The following is a 15,840-nucleotide window of genomic DNA, read 5'->3' as shown; positions in this document are numbered from 1 at the left end:
TCCATTTTAAAAATATATCTTGAGTTATATTTACAATCATCTTTCATAAAAAGATTTCCATTTTTAGTCTTTAGCTACATTAAGGCAAAGCCATTAATACTGGACATTTGAAGGTGGTGAGGAAAGGAAAGGAAGTTAACAGGACACTCAACTTAGCATTCTCTGGTGTGCAGTGCAAGTCCTTGACACCAATGATTACACAATATTATCCTGTCTGCCAAATCTCTCAGTTTGTTCTCATGACTTTTCCCCTAATCACACACCTAGAAGATTTTTGTTTTGTTTTGTTTTGTTTTGTTTTTTAAGTTGTGGTCTGTTCAATAATAGATACTGGGTATCCCTGCTCAAAAAACAACACGTGGTTATTTTACTAGATAAAATCTATATTAAGTTAGTTTTCTTTACCAAATAAATATCACATACTTAAGTAGGTTCAAAACAATCTTAATATAAAACAAAGGACAAAGTTTTGTAAGAATTTAATTTGTAAACAAATACAGAAAAATAAGCATTATGGCAACAAAAAGTTTTGCTTGTTATGTAGCAATTTTAAAGACACTAAGGCTCTGAGCATAAAGTTTACATTAATATGGAACTGAGATTTTGTCTCTGGAGATTTAAGCCACAAATATTAAGATTCCTGCTGGTAAAGCACCGGGAAATACTTCCTGCCTGTTCTCGCTATTAGCCTACTTTACAATTGTAAAAAGATTTTCCAAAGGGGGGAATACAATGCATGCAAGAGAAACGGAGCCCTCCCTGAGTAAATTCTTCCTATCAGCAGGGCAAAAATGGTGGAGACAAATTGAAAGCCAGGAAAAGAAATACCTTTGCCTTTGGTGGCCTGGTTTCATACAGACTTACAATAAAGCAAGTAAATAGAACAGTAGAACAATATTTCTAGGAATTAAATGGTATTTGGCTAAGATACTAAAAAAGAGGAAGAATAAAACACCTATGTTAATTACCAATCCTAAAGGGCAATTTTATTTGCCCATCACTACTGAAAACTTTGCGAAGCTTCCACTCTTAAGTGCAGTAGGTTGCTGCTGTAAAGTACACTTGTTTTATTAATGTCTTCCATTTAGAATCTTTTAAATTTTTGATAAGCTTCTTTACAGGAGAAATAATTCACATATAATCAACACAGCACTAACCTAGTAATGGTCCTCAAGCAAGCCCATCTTGAATTATTTGAGGAAGTACTGCCATTGAAAGTGATCTTCCTAAGAAAATTGTGTTACAAAATGGCATGAGACAATTTTCTCCAATTCTCCCCATCAAAATATAAGATGAAAAATCAGATTATAGCATATTTTGTGAGGAAAATTTTGTTCTGTTTCTCAAAACTTACGTTTTCAGTTATTTTCCAAACTAGAGTGTTTTAGCATGTGAAGACCAAATTTAAACTAAGAAGTAATTTTTATAAGAGAATGTATGCATATGGTAAGTTTTGGTTGGTGTGTGAGGAATTTTTATAGGAAATCATTTACAAGTGGAGAAACCAAGGCACAGAAAACATAACCAAGCTCGGTTTCAAGGTTGACTCTAACAGTACAGGTAGAAATACAATCTAGGTCTCTGATTCTCAGGTTACAGGGTAATAATGGCTGTGGTATTTTCCCAAAACAGAAAAATAAATTTTATTTCTTTTGGTAGATAATATTAATAAATAATTTTTGAAAACTATAACATGGATTTTGTTGAAAATCTTTGGCATTTGTGACAGTTTTTGGAGGCTGAGGTCTTTAGGTATTTTCTCCCCCAAATATAAAAAGGCAAGGGGGCTAGCTTTTAAACAAAAAAGATTAATCTTAATTTCAAAATGACCTGAGTTTCATTCTGCCTTACTCTATAAATTAATTGTACAGCTTATGAGTCCTGTGAAACACAACAGAGGCCACTTTACCTCACACATTTCAAACATAAGCATTTTAGAGACATTTATATGACTAGAACTTACTCCACAGTTTTGTAAAATAAAGAAAATGTCTCAGTCTGATTTTTCATAATTCCAAATAATCAAAGATGCCATATTTATTACAGAGGGTTGATTAATCCATATACCATATGGTATGAAGTTAGCCCCAAATTCAAGAGTTTATCATATTCATACCAGGTGACAGTTATTTTCTACTGGCTGAAATGTGAGCTGTGAAATTTCTATAGCTCAGATTAGCATTTTTCCCTGTATGTTTACTCTCAATCACAAAACTTCCAGTCTCAAAACTTTGCATTTGTAAGCAATCAGGTAGGTTTGTGTAGTCATAATATACTACTATATATCTTCTTCAAGCTCCTTACCTACTATTATCCTGGCATCAACTAGCTAAGAGAATACTACTAGAGAACATACCATGAAAAATTAAAAAAACAAAAACAAAAACAAAAAACTCTTCAAGTTTCTTTGTTTTTAAAGTGCTCCATGTGCGGTACTGTCAAATTTTAGACTCTAGAAATTCATTATGATGACCAGTCATAGTTTTACGAAAGATTAGCAGTTAATAAGAATAATTTGTTCAAGTATTAATGCATAGATTAAGAGATGTAAAGGCTCTTTAGGCACATTCCAACCCAAATAATACTTTTAAATGTCCACTTGAATACATAACAGGGATGGCATGACAGAAGTGTTTGGAGGGAATGTCAAAGTGTCAGATTAATTTGTATGCTAACCAGTATATAAACTCAAAGCAGTTCTGGAAGTTTTGGTAACAAGTATTTGTCCAATAAAACCAGAACAAAAATAGAATACTCATTCCTTAGAAATAAAATGGAACACAAGTCTGTCCAAATGTTCAGAAGCCGTATCATAAAAATATTTCTTAGAAATTTCATGGCTAATAGGTGGCTTCATCCATGTTGTCATCACTCTCTGCACCAAAATCATCTCCATCTTCAAAGTATGAATTAATGTAGTCATTTTCCTAAGTGAAATCATAAATTCCTCAGTAAACATTAAAATGAACAAATAACAACATTATTATTAATTTAGGCTGTCCATTAATCTAAATTTATAAATACAAAATTATATAATAAGAAAACATATCAAGCTTTAAAAAAAAGTCCATTAAAAAACACATTAGCTGTCACTCACATCTTACCTGTACCATTTTCTTCTTCAAGATCATTACCTACTATTCTCCTGGCATCAACTACCTAAGAGAACATGAACGGTTTCCCATTCTACCATTGTAGGGGGATATATTCCAAGTGTAAGCTAAACCCCTAAACACATTCCAACAAATGCACCGACACTCAACAAAACAAAACCAATTACCATTTATTAGACTATACCAGAATTAAGTTTTTAGTCACAAAGCATAAGCAGAGGGACTCTTAGTTTGCTATCAAAAAAACGCCTCAGGATACCAAACTTCCTAGAGGATGCCATATTATGTTTCTTCCCAGAGACCCTCAATTTCCTTTAGGTTAAGATGGATAAGGCCCCTAAGAATGTTCCAATTCCCGTGGCTTAGGAAGACTATTTTCCATGCAAATGACTCAGAAGATATCGCTCTGCTTTCTATGGTTAAAGCATTAATTTGAAATCCATTTTGGATGTAGATTAAAAGATACTTAAGAGTTATCAACCAGTGGCAGGTTATGGACTGTATTTGGATTATGATTGGAGCAAGTAAGGTTTGAAGAAAAAATTTTCTTGAAACAATTGGGGAAATTTGAACATTGGAAGAAATTTAAATTGTTAAGTTTGTAGGCAGAGGACATGAAATTAAGGGTGTTTCCTTTTGATGCATTCATTTTCTATGTGAAGGTACGATCATCTGCTAAGCGTGAAAAGAATGGTAGAGTAGAGGAATTAAGAATGGAGATGATTTAAAATAATTGCTGTAGAGAGCTGTTTTATTAAGAGAAAAACAGAAAACATGTCAGCCAGAAAACAGTGGAGAATTTTTACTGGCATCCATTTCTGTGGTTCCTTGGAAATGCTCAACAGGCAGATTTGGAAACAAAAAACAAGACATACTAGAAACAATCAAAGGCTGCTTTGGTGTAGTACTAGTATGTGCTGAGAGGACAAGGGTCAACACTAATGGCAAGAAAGAGGTTTAAGAATGCGCAAGAGTCTAGGTAATGAAGACAAGGAACCAATAAAGCCTAAATAGAAATTAAAAGGACTGGCAGTCTAAATCATTTCAGAGAGCAGCTGAATTAAGAAAAGGGAATGATCTAGAAGGAAAGTTGGAGTCAAATGTGATATGTTTAATTTTTAAACGTTTAGACAACCTTTATTTGGAAGAATAAAAAGAGAATACTTGGGAAAATTCTGAAAAATAGCAGGAAAGACATGCCCTATGAATATTAACAAATAATTAGAAGCTTCTAGTAATTGAACAGCTTAGTGTTGATTTACAAATAGGCCAAAGAAACAGAGTCCAGAAATATATCTAAGTAGATATGAAAACCTACCAGGAAAGGAAGAATTTCAAATCAATGAAGAAAGCAAATTATTTAAACAGTGTGTTTTGTACCTCACTGGCCATTTGGAAACATAAAACTGTATCCAGACCTCTCCCTTTACACCACTATAAATTTTAAAAAAGAATCCAAAATTTAATGCAAAATTATTCAAGCATATAGTAAAGAATTTCAGAGTTCAGACAGTTTCAGGTAAAGAAAAGGGTCAAAGTCCCAAAAAGGTGGTAACTGCTCAAAAATATCCTGATTGACTCAAGCTTATTTTGAAATTTAAAATGTTTCCAAAAGTTAGAAATCCCAAATCCTGAACACTGAGTCCTGACTGAGTCAGATACCTGAGGTTGGATTATATACATTACCTAATAGGGTTCACATGTACTTTGGGATTTGAAACAAGATGTGACTAAACCCTTTAATTACCTTGATTTCTCATTTTAAATTTCACATAGATAAATTTCAGTCACTAATCTGAACAATTTCCCAAACTTGCGGACTTCTATTTACAAATTTGCCTACAAAGTTACTTTAACCTGTCATATTCAATTTGGCATCACTACAATTTCAATGCTTTAATAATTCTCTTGATACCATGGAACTGATGCCAGTGATTAAAACATAATTCTGGTTCCCATCAACTTGGATTTTGTTTGTTTGTTGATTTTAATTAAATACCATATATCCAATTCCATAGTATACAACCCTTAAGTTTGGTATCTTTGTTAGCATCCCCAAAATGGACCGTTACCTCTTCTTGCTCCTCTTCATCATACTCCTCTTGTTCTGCAGCATCGTCATCATCATCATCGCCTTCTTTACTTTTCTCCTTGCTTCCTTCTTTCTCTTCATTTTCCTCATCTGATTTTTCGCTATCACCTCTTTTTTCCAATTCCTGGTATGAGCGAGTTTCATTAACATATGTGGGAACCTCCCTGCCAGCCTCAGGAGAACACAGTTATCTGTCGTCCTATTCTAAATCCCCCTTACCACCACTCCAAGCCAACACCGAGGACACTGTGAGTTAACTGAAGAAGGAGAAATTCACCATCTTATCATTACACTGGTATTTTCTTTGATTTTGATACTTAATAATTGGGTCTCAGGTAATGCTGGGGTCATCAGCTGTAACACATAATGATTTGTTTTTATGATTTCTACCCTACCTTCTTCTAAAATATTTGAGGTGATTCAGTTTATGGAGAAGAACTTTCAAAATGTTATTTCTTTTTTCCTTCTAAAATAAAAGGAGAAAAGGGAATGCAATGGTAATATCTCAAAATGTCTATGTTTTAGTTTTTAAGTGAGATCATTTAAAACAATTAATATTAAGTCATCCTAGAGTAAATTATCCTTTTTGAGACTATCGATGTCTCTATCCCTTTTGTCCCTATTTACTTCCCATTCCCAAGAATTGTTGCTTCTTAGTATATCTGACAAGTTGAGAAGGAAGAGAAAAATTAAAACTCAAACCACAGTCCACATTAGCACTTATTAGCAACCCTAAGAGAGGAGCAAAAGAGATGTAGAGTTAGAATAAAGCTTTCAGTTGTCTAAGTGTTCCACTTACCCACTCTGTAAATATCACTATGTCATCTTTTCATATCACACAACTTTTAGAGTGACTACAATTTAGCTATTTCTTTATTGGTTCTAAATGTTTATTTTTTAAAATTCTTTTAATAACACTGAAATTTGAATTTAGAGGAATCTAATGGAGTAGAAAGATTATATCAGATAGACTCACTTTTTTAAACTCCATTCCTTTGGTCTACGTACCCCACACAGGCAGAACAATTAAAACGAAGTTAATGGACACAAGATGATATGACACATATGCTACTTTATATGAGTTACTACTACAATATAATGTGTGCAATTTTTCTAACTGGAAATAACTTTGGAAAACTGTAAGTAAAGAAAATAGTGTTCATAGATGTAATGAAGTGCCTATAATAAGGAATGTAGACACACATACATACTATCATGCTATTATCAATATGAATTATATGGTATTTTTAATTTCTTTTCTATTTTAATCAGATTATAGTAAAAAAAAAAAAAAAAACAAAGACCTAACCCATAAACATGTGGAGTTAAAGGAGAATTGTAGTGCTATGTTTATCTAACTCTGTGCAAGGTATACACTACATTGAAAAATCATGCTACTAATGCTATTTTATAATTAGTAATAGAATTACATAAACCAGTTATGTAAAGTAGTTTTTAAATACAGAATTCATTCAGTGCTAATTAGGGAAAAGGAAGTCTTCATTTCTATTACCGCCATCTCAAATATTTTTAAATAAATAATTCTAATCTTTATTTCTATTGCACAGACCTAAATGAAACCCATAAAATACCTAAGCAGGTTAACAAATAGCAGATTTATGCAACTTTAAAAAAAAAATTGTCTCTGAGTCATACATACTGTCTTATAACATTATTCCTTTTGCATTAATCCACTAGTTTTAGCTCTTTTACTTAGTCTCCATTTTCTCTTCTGTGAGACTTAACTATCTACCCCTACTATTTTATAGATGTTGTAAGAAAAAAATGAATAATATAATGTGAAAATACTTTAGAAAATACTTTTAGAAAAACAAGGTCTTCTAGTTACTATACGACCACCATATAGAGCCTCCTTTATGTCGTGCAGAAATGAGATGCTCAAATATTAGTATATGGATTATTCATACATAAATTAATCATGAGATTTGAGTCTATATCGCTCCCTCTCCAGCCACAGATTCATTATAATGAACCTTACAATTGCTTTTGCTGAAGAAATGAACAGTAAAAGGGTCATCTGGAATCTAATTTGCCCTATTAAAACTGATACTTACTGGGACTTCTAGATTTAAAATGCTGTTTTAACAGAGTATGTACTGAAAAATGTGTTTAAATGTAGGGAATAAGAAGATACAATCTGTTCTGAGGAGAAACCACATCAGGAGGTCCAGATCAATCTTCCTTAGAGCACATATCATCTTAGCAACTTCTTATCAGGAAGCTTTAAGAACAGCCAGAATCTGTGTTCAACCAATACAAGCTGGCTAGTCCTGCAACCCCATCTGTCATTCCACCAAAGTTAAACCTGACAGTTATCGCTGTACCTTCGTTAATCCTCCTGGCTTTATTTTCAGACATGTCATCTCCAGCTCAAGCACTAGTTAAATAATAAAATAATAAAAATAAGAGTTGTTGCCACCAAACAGCTGTGCTAACTTGGCTGGCAAATAAAAAGTTTTGAAGAATTGACTTCCTCATCTTTTAAATAAGGAATAATAATATATACCTCCCTTTGTTTTTGTGAAATCTAAAGGACATAATGTATGTTAAGAGCTCATCACACAGATGAGTAAGAAAATAAAGACAAAAAATAAATAATAGGGAGGGATAAGGGGTATGGGATGTTTTAGGTGTTCTTTGTTATTTTTATTTTTATTTTTTTTGGAGTAATTAAAATGTTCAAAAATTGATTGTGGTAATGAAAGCACAACTATTTGATGATATTGTGAACCACTGATTGTACACTTGGGATGCTCATCTGGTATGTGGATGTATCTCAATAAAATTGCTTAAAAAAAAAAAAAAAACTCGTCACAGAGCCTGCCTCATATTACATTCTCAAGTGCTTGGTGCTATCACTGTCATCATCATCATCATCAATGCAAGGCAATGCATGCATTGATAGTGGGAGTTAATTGGTATAATTACCATGGGGAGCAATTTGGCAATGCATTGTATCCATATTACAATGCACATAACATTTGACCCAACAAATCCACTGACACTGAAGCATTATTTATAACAATAAAACACCAGACAAAACATAATGTCCATCAATGGGCATTGATTAAATAAATTATGTTTCATTCTAATAATGCAGGGAAAAAAAGAATGAGGCACCTCTATACATACTCTAAATGGAACCACCTCTAAGATACCTTAATAAATGATACAGTGAAAGTGCAGAAGAGTCTAATACACTACCATCTGTCATTTTAAAAAGGAGAAAAAAAATCTGTATTTGCTGTACATAAAATATTTCTGAAAGAATATATAAGAAACTTGTAACATTGATTGTCTACAGGAGTAGAAGTGAAAGGCTGGGAAACAGGGATGCAAGGACAAATTTTCAGTGTATTAACCTTCTGAATTTTACATCTTTTTATTTCTGGAATATTTTAAAAAATAAATATACAAAACCAAGTTCCATAAGATGCAGTTTCTCTCCTAATAGAATCTTCTGCACTTAACATAAGACAGAGAGAACAGTAAGAAAATATGATAGTTTTTAAAAGAAATACATTTTAGTTATGTAACTCATGTTTCTTTCCCCTTTCATAATTCAAATGTAAGGGGAAACCGGGGACATAGTACAAAAGGAAGGAGATGACAGAAGGCAAGGAATGTTGACAGGTGAGTGGTAAAAATGGACAGGAAAGAATCTCCACATCTCCCAGCCAACAATGTTTAAACCTTTCCAGGTACCCCATGTGCTGGGTCACTTCTGCCCAATTCACATGATTACAAAGTGGGAGAAGGTTGAAAGATAGAAGCAAAAAGGCTTCACTTTTGTAGTAAAAAGAAAACCTTACCTCAATTTTTTTCAACACATCTGCAGTATTAGTGAGTGAAGTAACTTTGCCTGTATCTTTTGCCTTTTTGGATTTTGGGTCTGCTGAAATAAAACGACTAGTTAACACATTTTTCTGTAACAACTGCGGTTACATTTCTTTGCCTCTCATATACTGTCTAGTTTAGTGATATATCATATCAGGCAGTCACATAATTTGCAGACTGAATTAGTTTTCTCAAAAGATAAACAAACTAAATCATCATACCTCAGAAATTTTCCAACAATGGGGAGTAAATAATATTCATTGATATTTTCTAAGACTGTTCCATGATTTATGTACACTAGTACTGAAAATTTGTACTGGCAATTAATATCATTAAGGCCAAACTGCTAAAATGTCATCTCAAGTGGAAGCAGAATACCAGTGAAAGGCACTCACTAATCTGTCTTTCACACGGGCTTCCTGTTCTTGATTGGTGTGATATATTTTAACCAAAACAATTTTATCAGGTTTTCAAAATAAAGAAGTACACGATAAATATGCATCTACCAAAGGTGAAAGAGATGAGAAATAGGTTAAATGCAGTACAACACAGCTCTATCTCTGGAATCACAATTAAAATGGTTAAACACTCATCCTACGAATATGGAAATCCAAAGCGCTAATAAGAAATGAAATGTTTCCACAGTTTAGGGAAACAGAATTTTTAAGCTTTATCAAAATATTGCATTTTCAGACTATTCTGAAACAGCAGGGAGTAGAGAATCATTTCACAAATAGATTCTGTCAGTTTCTTATAAAATCACTATAATATGCTACAAAATTATCCCATTATGACCAGAAAGTATCATTACAGTGCTTTTCCAAAATCAAACCAAATATGTAGAAATTACCTGGTGACAGAGTAAAGTATGCCTCAGAAAGATGTAATTTTGTTAAAGATTAACATTTAACCTAAAGAAGAAGAGATTTTTAGACTGTGGTAGATGACCCATGAATGATGGAATTACAATTTACTCTTAATACCATATCACCCATCAGGTAGTCACTGAGCACATGGTTCCCAAACATATAAATTAGTGAGGTTTTGCTCAAACAAAAGTAACCGATTTAATGATGGGTAACTTTCTCTGTCCCAAGTCCTTGCAAGCAAAGACTGTTTAATTTGAACGACAGCACATAAAATATAGTATCAGAGATGAACAAGATCTCAATAAATATGATGCTAAAAAACATTAGCTAAGATGTAATTTTCTTATGTCATGAAGTCTTTTTCTCTAAGGACCTTTCATCAAATCATTTCATTTCACACCACAAAAGCCTGTTAAAAGGATACTATAGAATATGTTCAGGTAAATCAATTTATTAGAAATTGTTAATCCTTTATACAAGAAAGTCAGTGGCAGACTCAAGTCCATTCAGCATTCTTTGCCACCTCTCATTCTGGTCTTACAATGCCTAAACCTTATATGCATCCTTTGAGGGAGAAGTATTATCAAAATTTGTTGAAACACTGTTTTAACCCCAAAATATCAACATGAATATTCTCCCCATTTTTGGTCAAACATATGCATCTATTTGAAATTTTTTGTTGTTTCTTTCAACACTTTCCAGTATCTGGTTCTTCAGGAAACAAACTTTCCCCGTGACTCTTCTGATACTACTTCAAGGGAAACAGTGGAGGACAAGTCAAACAAAAGGGAGAGTACAAGCTTATTAGGAACAAAACACAAAAATCACAAAATATGTAATAAAAAACATCAGAGCAGAAAGGAAAAAAGAAAGTTTTGTTGTTCCTTTTTTGTTTTTTAACAAATGGAAATCCTGACACACTGGAAGCTCTGACCAATGATTAATGTACGTATTAAGCTCTAGGAATGAGAGGCTGGTGGGATGCATGTGAAAACATTAATTCTTCCAAATTAAATACATTCTTTTCAGCTTTATAAAGTCTGCTGAAGATTTGTGATCCACTAGGATATGACCAGTATCATTCATGTGAATATTATTTTACTATGAAAATAATATATTTGTCCAAGAAAAGCCAAGGGCATAAAAGACAGTAGATAAATTATTATATTTTAACATACAATATTCTGCAGTGAGGCTAAATATTCAGGTACTTTAGCTTTGAAATAAAACAAAATAAAAATATTCCTACCTTAAATTAGTGTAAGTTCTACTAAAAAAAAAAAAAAAAAAAAAGATCAACTCTGAATTCTCCCTTCAAAATCCACCTGTTAAAGGATCCCTGATTTTCATCAGGTGAGATTCTCATTTTTCCAGCATCCCTTGAAACTAGGCACAGCCATATAACTTATCGGCCAATAAGATAAAAAAGTAAATCTGATGGAGAGCTTTTGCTTTTCCTCATAAAATGCCAAAAAGAGGTCCCTTCTTGCCTTAAAAATGTATATGATGTCTGGAGCTGGGGCATCCAACTTGTGACCATGAGGCAACAAGCATGAAGACAAAAGTTAACGAGCTAAAGATGGTCAGGAAAGTTAGAAGGAGCCAGGCCCCCTGTTGATGATGTGGAGCATATATCACACCAACCACAGCCACTTATTGCTAAAATTCTTATTACTAAGGAAAATAAAACCTTCTTTATTAAGCCAATGTGAATTAGTCTTCCTGCTACTTGTAGCCAAATGCATTCTTAATTGATACAGCAATATTTATTGATTGATTTCCATCTTTCAAGACTATTAGTTTCTGAATATTTTTCCTTCCTATTTGTGCAGCCTTCCTTTCCATTCTCCATTAAACTCAAGCTATACATTCTGTCTTTCAGACAGCCTTTTTTTTTTTGCCTTTACCTCTTCTCTCATCTCATCACAACCATTTCAATTCATACTCTCATAATCCACCTAGGCTTTGCTAGGGTTTTCTTGGTCTCCACTTATTCTCATTTAGTGATTCACATGTATAGAGTAAAATCTGAAACGGGATTCTGCCTTTGCCCCAAAGAGTAGTGGCCCTCCATAGAAAAACAGGGTAATCAGAAAATTTGATGAATAAAGTTTTTATTTACTTATTACATATATAAGTGACCAACTTATTTTTAAAAACAGTTCAAGGTGAGTGAACAGGGTAGTAATTAGAATACCTCAATAAAAAAGTGTAGACAGCCAATTTAGAAAACTTTAACACTGTTGCCATGAGGCAAGACTTGCTCACTCACTGATAGATACCTTTATAGTAAACTTTTCAGTCTTCTCCATACACCTACGTTTTATGCCTGTCACCTACATAATTCAAGGATAAAACAATGTAAAACGAAGTAGTCATAGAACTTTGTTCCATTCTGCCTATTCTTTCAAAAACACTGTAGCGAGGCAAGATAGTAAAAGTGAAGTTTCTATACAAAATTAAAATCTTGTTGAATCCCTCAAAGAAGAACTGAATATCATGTTATTTGGATAGATGCTAGATCCCAGAAATAGATACAAATATATAGACAACTGATTTTGACAGTTTTTTAAACAAATGGTTCCTCAACAACTGGAAATCCATATGAAAAAAAAGTATTTTAATCCATACCTTGTACCACATAAACAGATTAACTCAAAATGTATTATAATCCTAAATGTAAAACCTAAAACTATAAAATATCTAGGAAAACAAAAACATTGAAGAAAACTTCCTGACCTTGGGTTAGCCACACTTTCTTAAATATGACACCAAGAACATAAAAGAACAAATTGATAACTTGGACTTCATCAAAATAAAAATTTCTGCTCTTCAAAAGACTATCAGGAAAAATAAGCCACAGACTAGGAGAAAATATTTGAAAATTGTATCTATAATAAAGCACTTGTATCCAGTATACATAAGCAATTCTCAAACCTCAATAATAATAAAACAAACAACCCAACTAAACAATGGGCAAAAGGTTTGAACAGACACTTCACCACAGAAGATAAATAGATGGCAAAAAAAAGTACATGAAAAAAAGTTCATTAGTCATTAGGGAAATGCAAATTTAAAAGAGAAAAAAACAATGAGATACCACTACACACCTATTAGACTGGTTAAAATTCTAAAAATTAACCGTCCCAAGTATTGGTGAGGGTGTGAAGTAACTGGAGGGTTCCTCTGTTGGAAATGGAAAAAGGTAAAAACCACGTCTGAAAACAGTTTGGCAGTTTCTGAAAAAGTTAAACATACACCTACCATATGATCCAGCCAATCTACTCCTAGGTATTTACCCTGGAGAAATGAAAGTGTATGTCCACGCAAAGACTTGTATGCAATGTTCACAGCAGCTCTACTTGTAACTGCCAGAAACCGGAAACAAGTCACATATTCACCAAAATGTGAATGAATAAACAAACTGTGGTATATCTAACTCAATGGAATACTATTCACCCCTAAAAAGGGATGAAATATTGATACACGCTACAACATGGATGAATAGCAAAATAATTATGCTTGATGAAAGAAGCCAGGCAACAAAAGAGTTCATCTTTCCATTTATACAAATTCTAGGAAATATAAACTAATCTATAGTGACAGAAGGCAGATTGATGGCTGCTTGCAGACAGGAATGGTGGTTTGTGGGGTGGGGGTAAGTGAGAGGGAGTGATTACAAAAGGGCATGAAGAAACTTGGTAGTGATGGATATGTTTATTATTTTGATTGAGGTGATAATTACACAAGTGTACATATATGTCAAAACTTATCCAAGTATACATTTCAAATATGCAAACATACTATATATCAATACCTCATCAAAGCTGTTACTAACGATAGGGGAGGAATTCCCCCTTTTCTCTGATTTCCCAACTCTACTGCTTGTAACTTCTTTGGCTATTCCCTTTATTGGCTACTTCTCTTTATTCTTCACAGCAAAATTCTCTGAAGACTCATCTTTGCTAGCTGTCTCCTTTTCCTAAGTGCCCACTCACTATGCAATCAATCTGGATTCCATCCCTGAAAATCTTCTAAAAAGCTCTCACTTAGGTCACCAATGACCTATGTGTCAAAAATTAGTTTGCATTTTCCAATCTTCACTCCACCTGACCTCTCTGCAGCTTTTAACACTGTTGCCCTCCTTTCTGAAATACTCTTCTCCTCTGTACACTGGCTTCTATAACTCCACTCCCTCTTGGTTCTCCTCCTTCCTCTCTCTCTTTCTATCTCCTTTCCTTTGCTGATTCAACCTCCAATTCCTGCCATTAAACTTTGGCATTTCTCCAAGCTCAGGTTTAGGCCTTTATTCCTTCTCATTCTCTAAGCTCACCTGAGACAATCCCATCCTTTCACAGATTCCATTATCGAATCTATGCTAAAGACAACTATCTCCATTTTTGATATCCATTCTTCTGTATCCAACAAAATAATCTACATTTCAAAGGAACCTCATAACACATTTGAACGGAAACCGTGATTTCCCTTCACAAATCTGGTCTTCCTCTAACGACTCTCTTCTAACCTTACCCTAGTAAACTCTACTCATCCTTCAATCTTGAGTCCAAGCCAGTTTCTTCAAAGAATGCTTTTCTGACCTTCCAAAGAGGACAGTGTGTTTGTTTAATGTTTTTATTTCATTTGACTGTAACCTCTATGAGACAAGAATTATTCTCACTTTGCTCACTGGTTTATTCCTCTCACCACAGTGCTTAGTAATAGACTCTCAACAACAATTTACTAAATGGAATTATTAAAGAATGGAAGATTCACTTTGGTATTTTTATGTACTATATAAGGTTATATTCTACCAGTCCCCAAATTTTAAACTGTATTAGTTGAAAATTTAGAATGCAGCCAAATATAATAAAAAAAAAAAAAATTGAAAATATGCAAAGGTAAAGCACTGCATAATTGAAAAGTCTTTCCCAAAACATCAAAATTCCACAACTTAAAAAAGGACAACTAAACAAACAACAAAACAAAACTCAACAAAAAATCAATAAAAACACAAAACCAAGCTTTAGTAAAATAGTCAAAATGTCAAATATACTTTAAGCAAAAGCATTCAGCTATTGAGTGTAACTTCAGGTCGACAATTCCACATAATAGAATTTAAGCAATAACCTTTCCCTATTTGGATTGCTATTATATGGTCAATGTACCTTTTTTGCATTTTTTCCGTGGCATCATCTCTCTTGGGAGTCTTCTCCAATCTATGTGTACAAAAGAAGAAATACAAAAATTGCAGTTCCCTCTAGGAATCAGCAGTGGAAATAATTATTTAACAAACACAGCAACAGTTGCCCATGCAATGAAAATAAAATTTCTTAGTATCTAATTGTATGGATTTAGCCTGGGAACCAAAATAAAGCAAAGAGTGATATTTTTGCTCCTATGAAGAAAAAAAGTTCATTAAAATAGCTTTGAAGTAGTGCTATAAAATTTATACAGTATTTTTAACAGCTACATAGTATCTTATATAATCAATTTTAAATGTAGAGGCTTCATAACAATTAAGAATGATGTAGAAATACATTTATGGACAGGAAAAATTATTCATGATATATTATTGAATAAAAAAGTTTTTAAAACACTATGTACTGAATCCCATTTTTAAAAATAAAGCTAACAAATATTTTACATATGTTATATTTGTGCAGAGAAAAAGCTCTAGCTTAAGGACAAAAATCTTACAGTAATTATTTGTGGATATTAGGATTACCACTGTTTTTCTTAAGTGTTATTAATTTACTTTGTGACTACTCTGCAATTTATAAGCTTTCTGTAGTGATATGTATTTCTTATGTAATAAAGGAGTTTTTCCCAAAAATTAAAGTATGTAACCACAATCCCAACACACATAAAATTAAGTAAATAGTTCTAACAATTATCTGAAAACTCTAAA

At 33.0% G+C, this 15,840-nt stretch overlaps 1 protein-coding gene across 2 annotated transcripts in view; it reads right to left on the bottom strand.

Annotated features, from left to right (window-relative positions):
- Nucleotides 1-513: 513 nt before the first annotated feature.
- The window catches only part of POLR3G (RNA polymerase III subunit G), a 41,443-nt gene continuing 26,116 nt past the window's right edge, over nucleotides 514-15,840 (bottom strand). The window contains exons 5-8 of one of the 2 annotated variants that reach the window (XM_037802173.1): nucleotides 15,098-15,148; nucleotides 9,039-9,121; nucleotides 5,186-5,329; nucleotides 514-2,927 (exon numbers count right to left, since the gene is read on the bottom strand). In XM_037802173.1, coding sequence (XP_037658101.1) covers nucleotides 2,841-2,927; nucleotides 5,186-5,329; nucleotides 9,039-9,121; nucleotides 15,098-15,148 — 365 coding nt within the window. In that variant the 3' untranslated portion in view covers nucleotides 514-2,840. The remainder of the gene's footprint in view (nucleotides 2,928-5,185; nucleotides 5,330-9,038; nucleotides 9,122-15,097; nucleotides 15,149-15,840) is intronic. The other variant, XM_037802174.1, reaches the window with a different exon arrangement.

Source organism: Choloepus didactylus, chromosome 13, assembly GCF_015220235.1.
Source record: "Choloepus didactylus isolate mChoDid1 chromosome 13, mChoDid1.pri, whole genome shotgun sequence".
NCBI lineage: Eukaryota > Metazoa > Chordata > Mammalia > Pilosa > Megalonychidae > Choloepus > Choloepus didactylus.
This window is presented reverse-complemented; position numbering and strand designations above follow the sequence as displayed.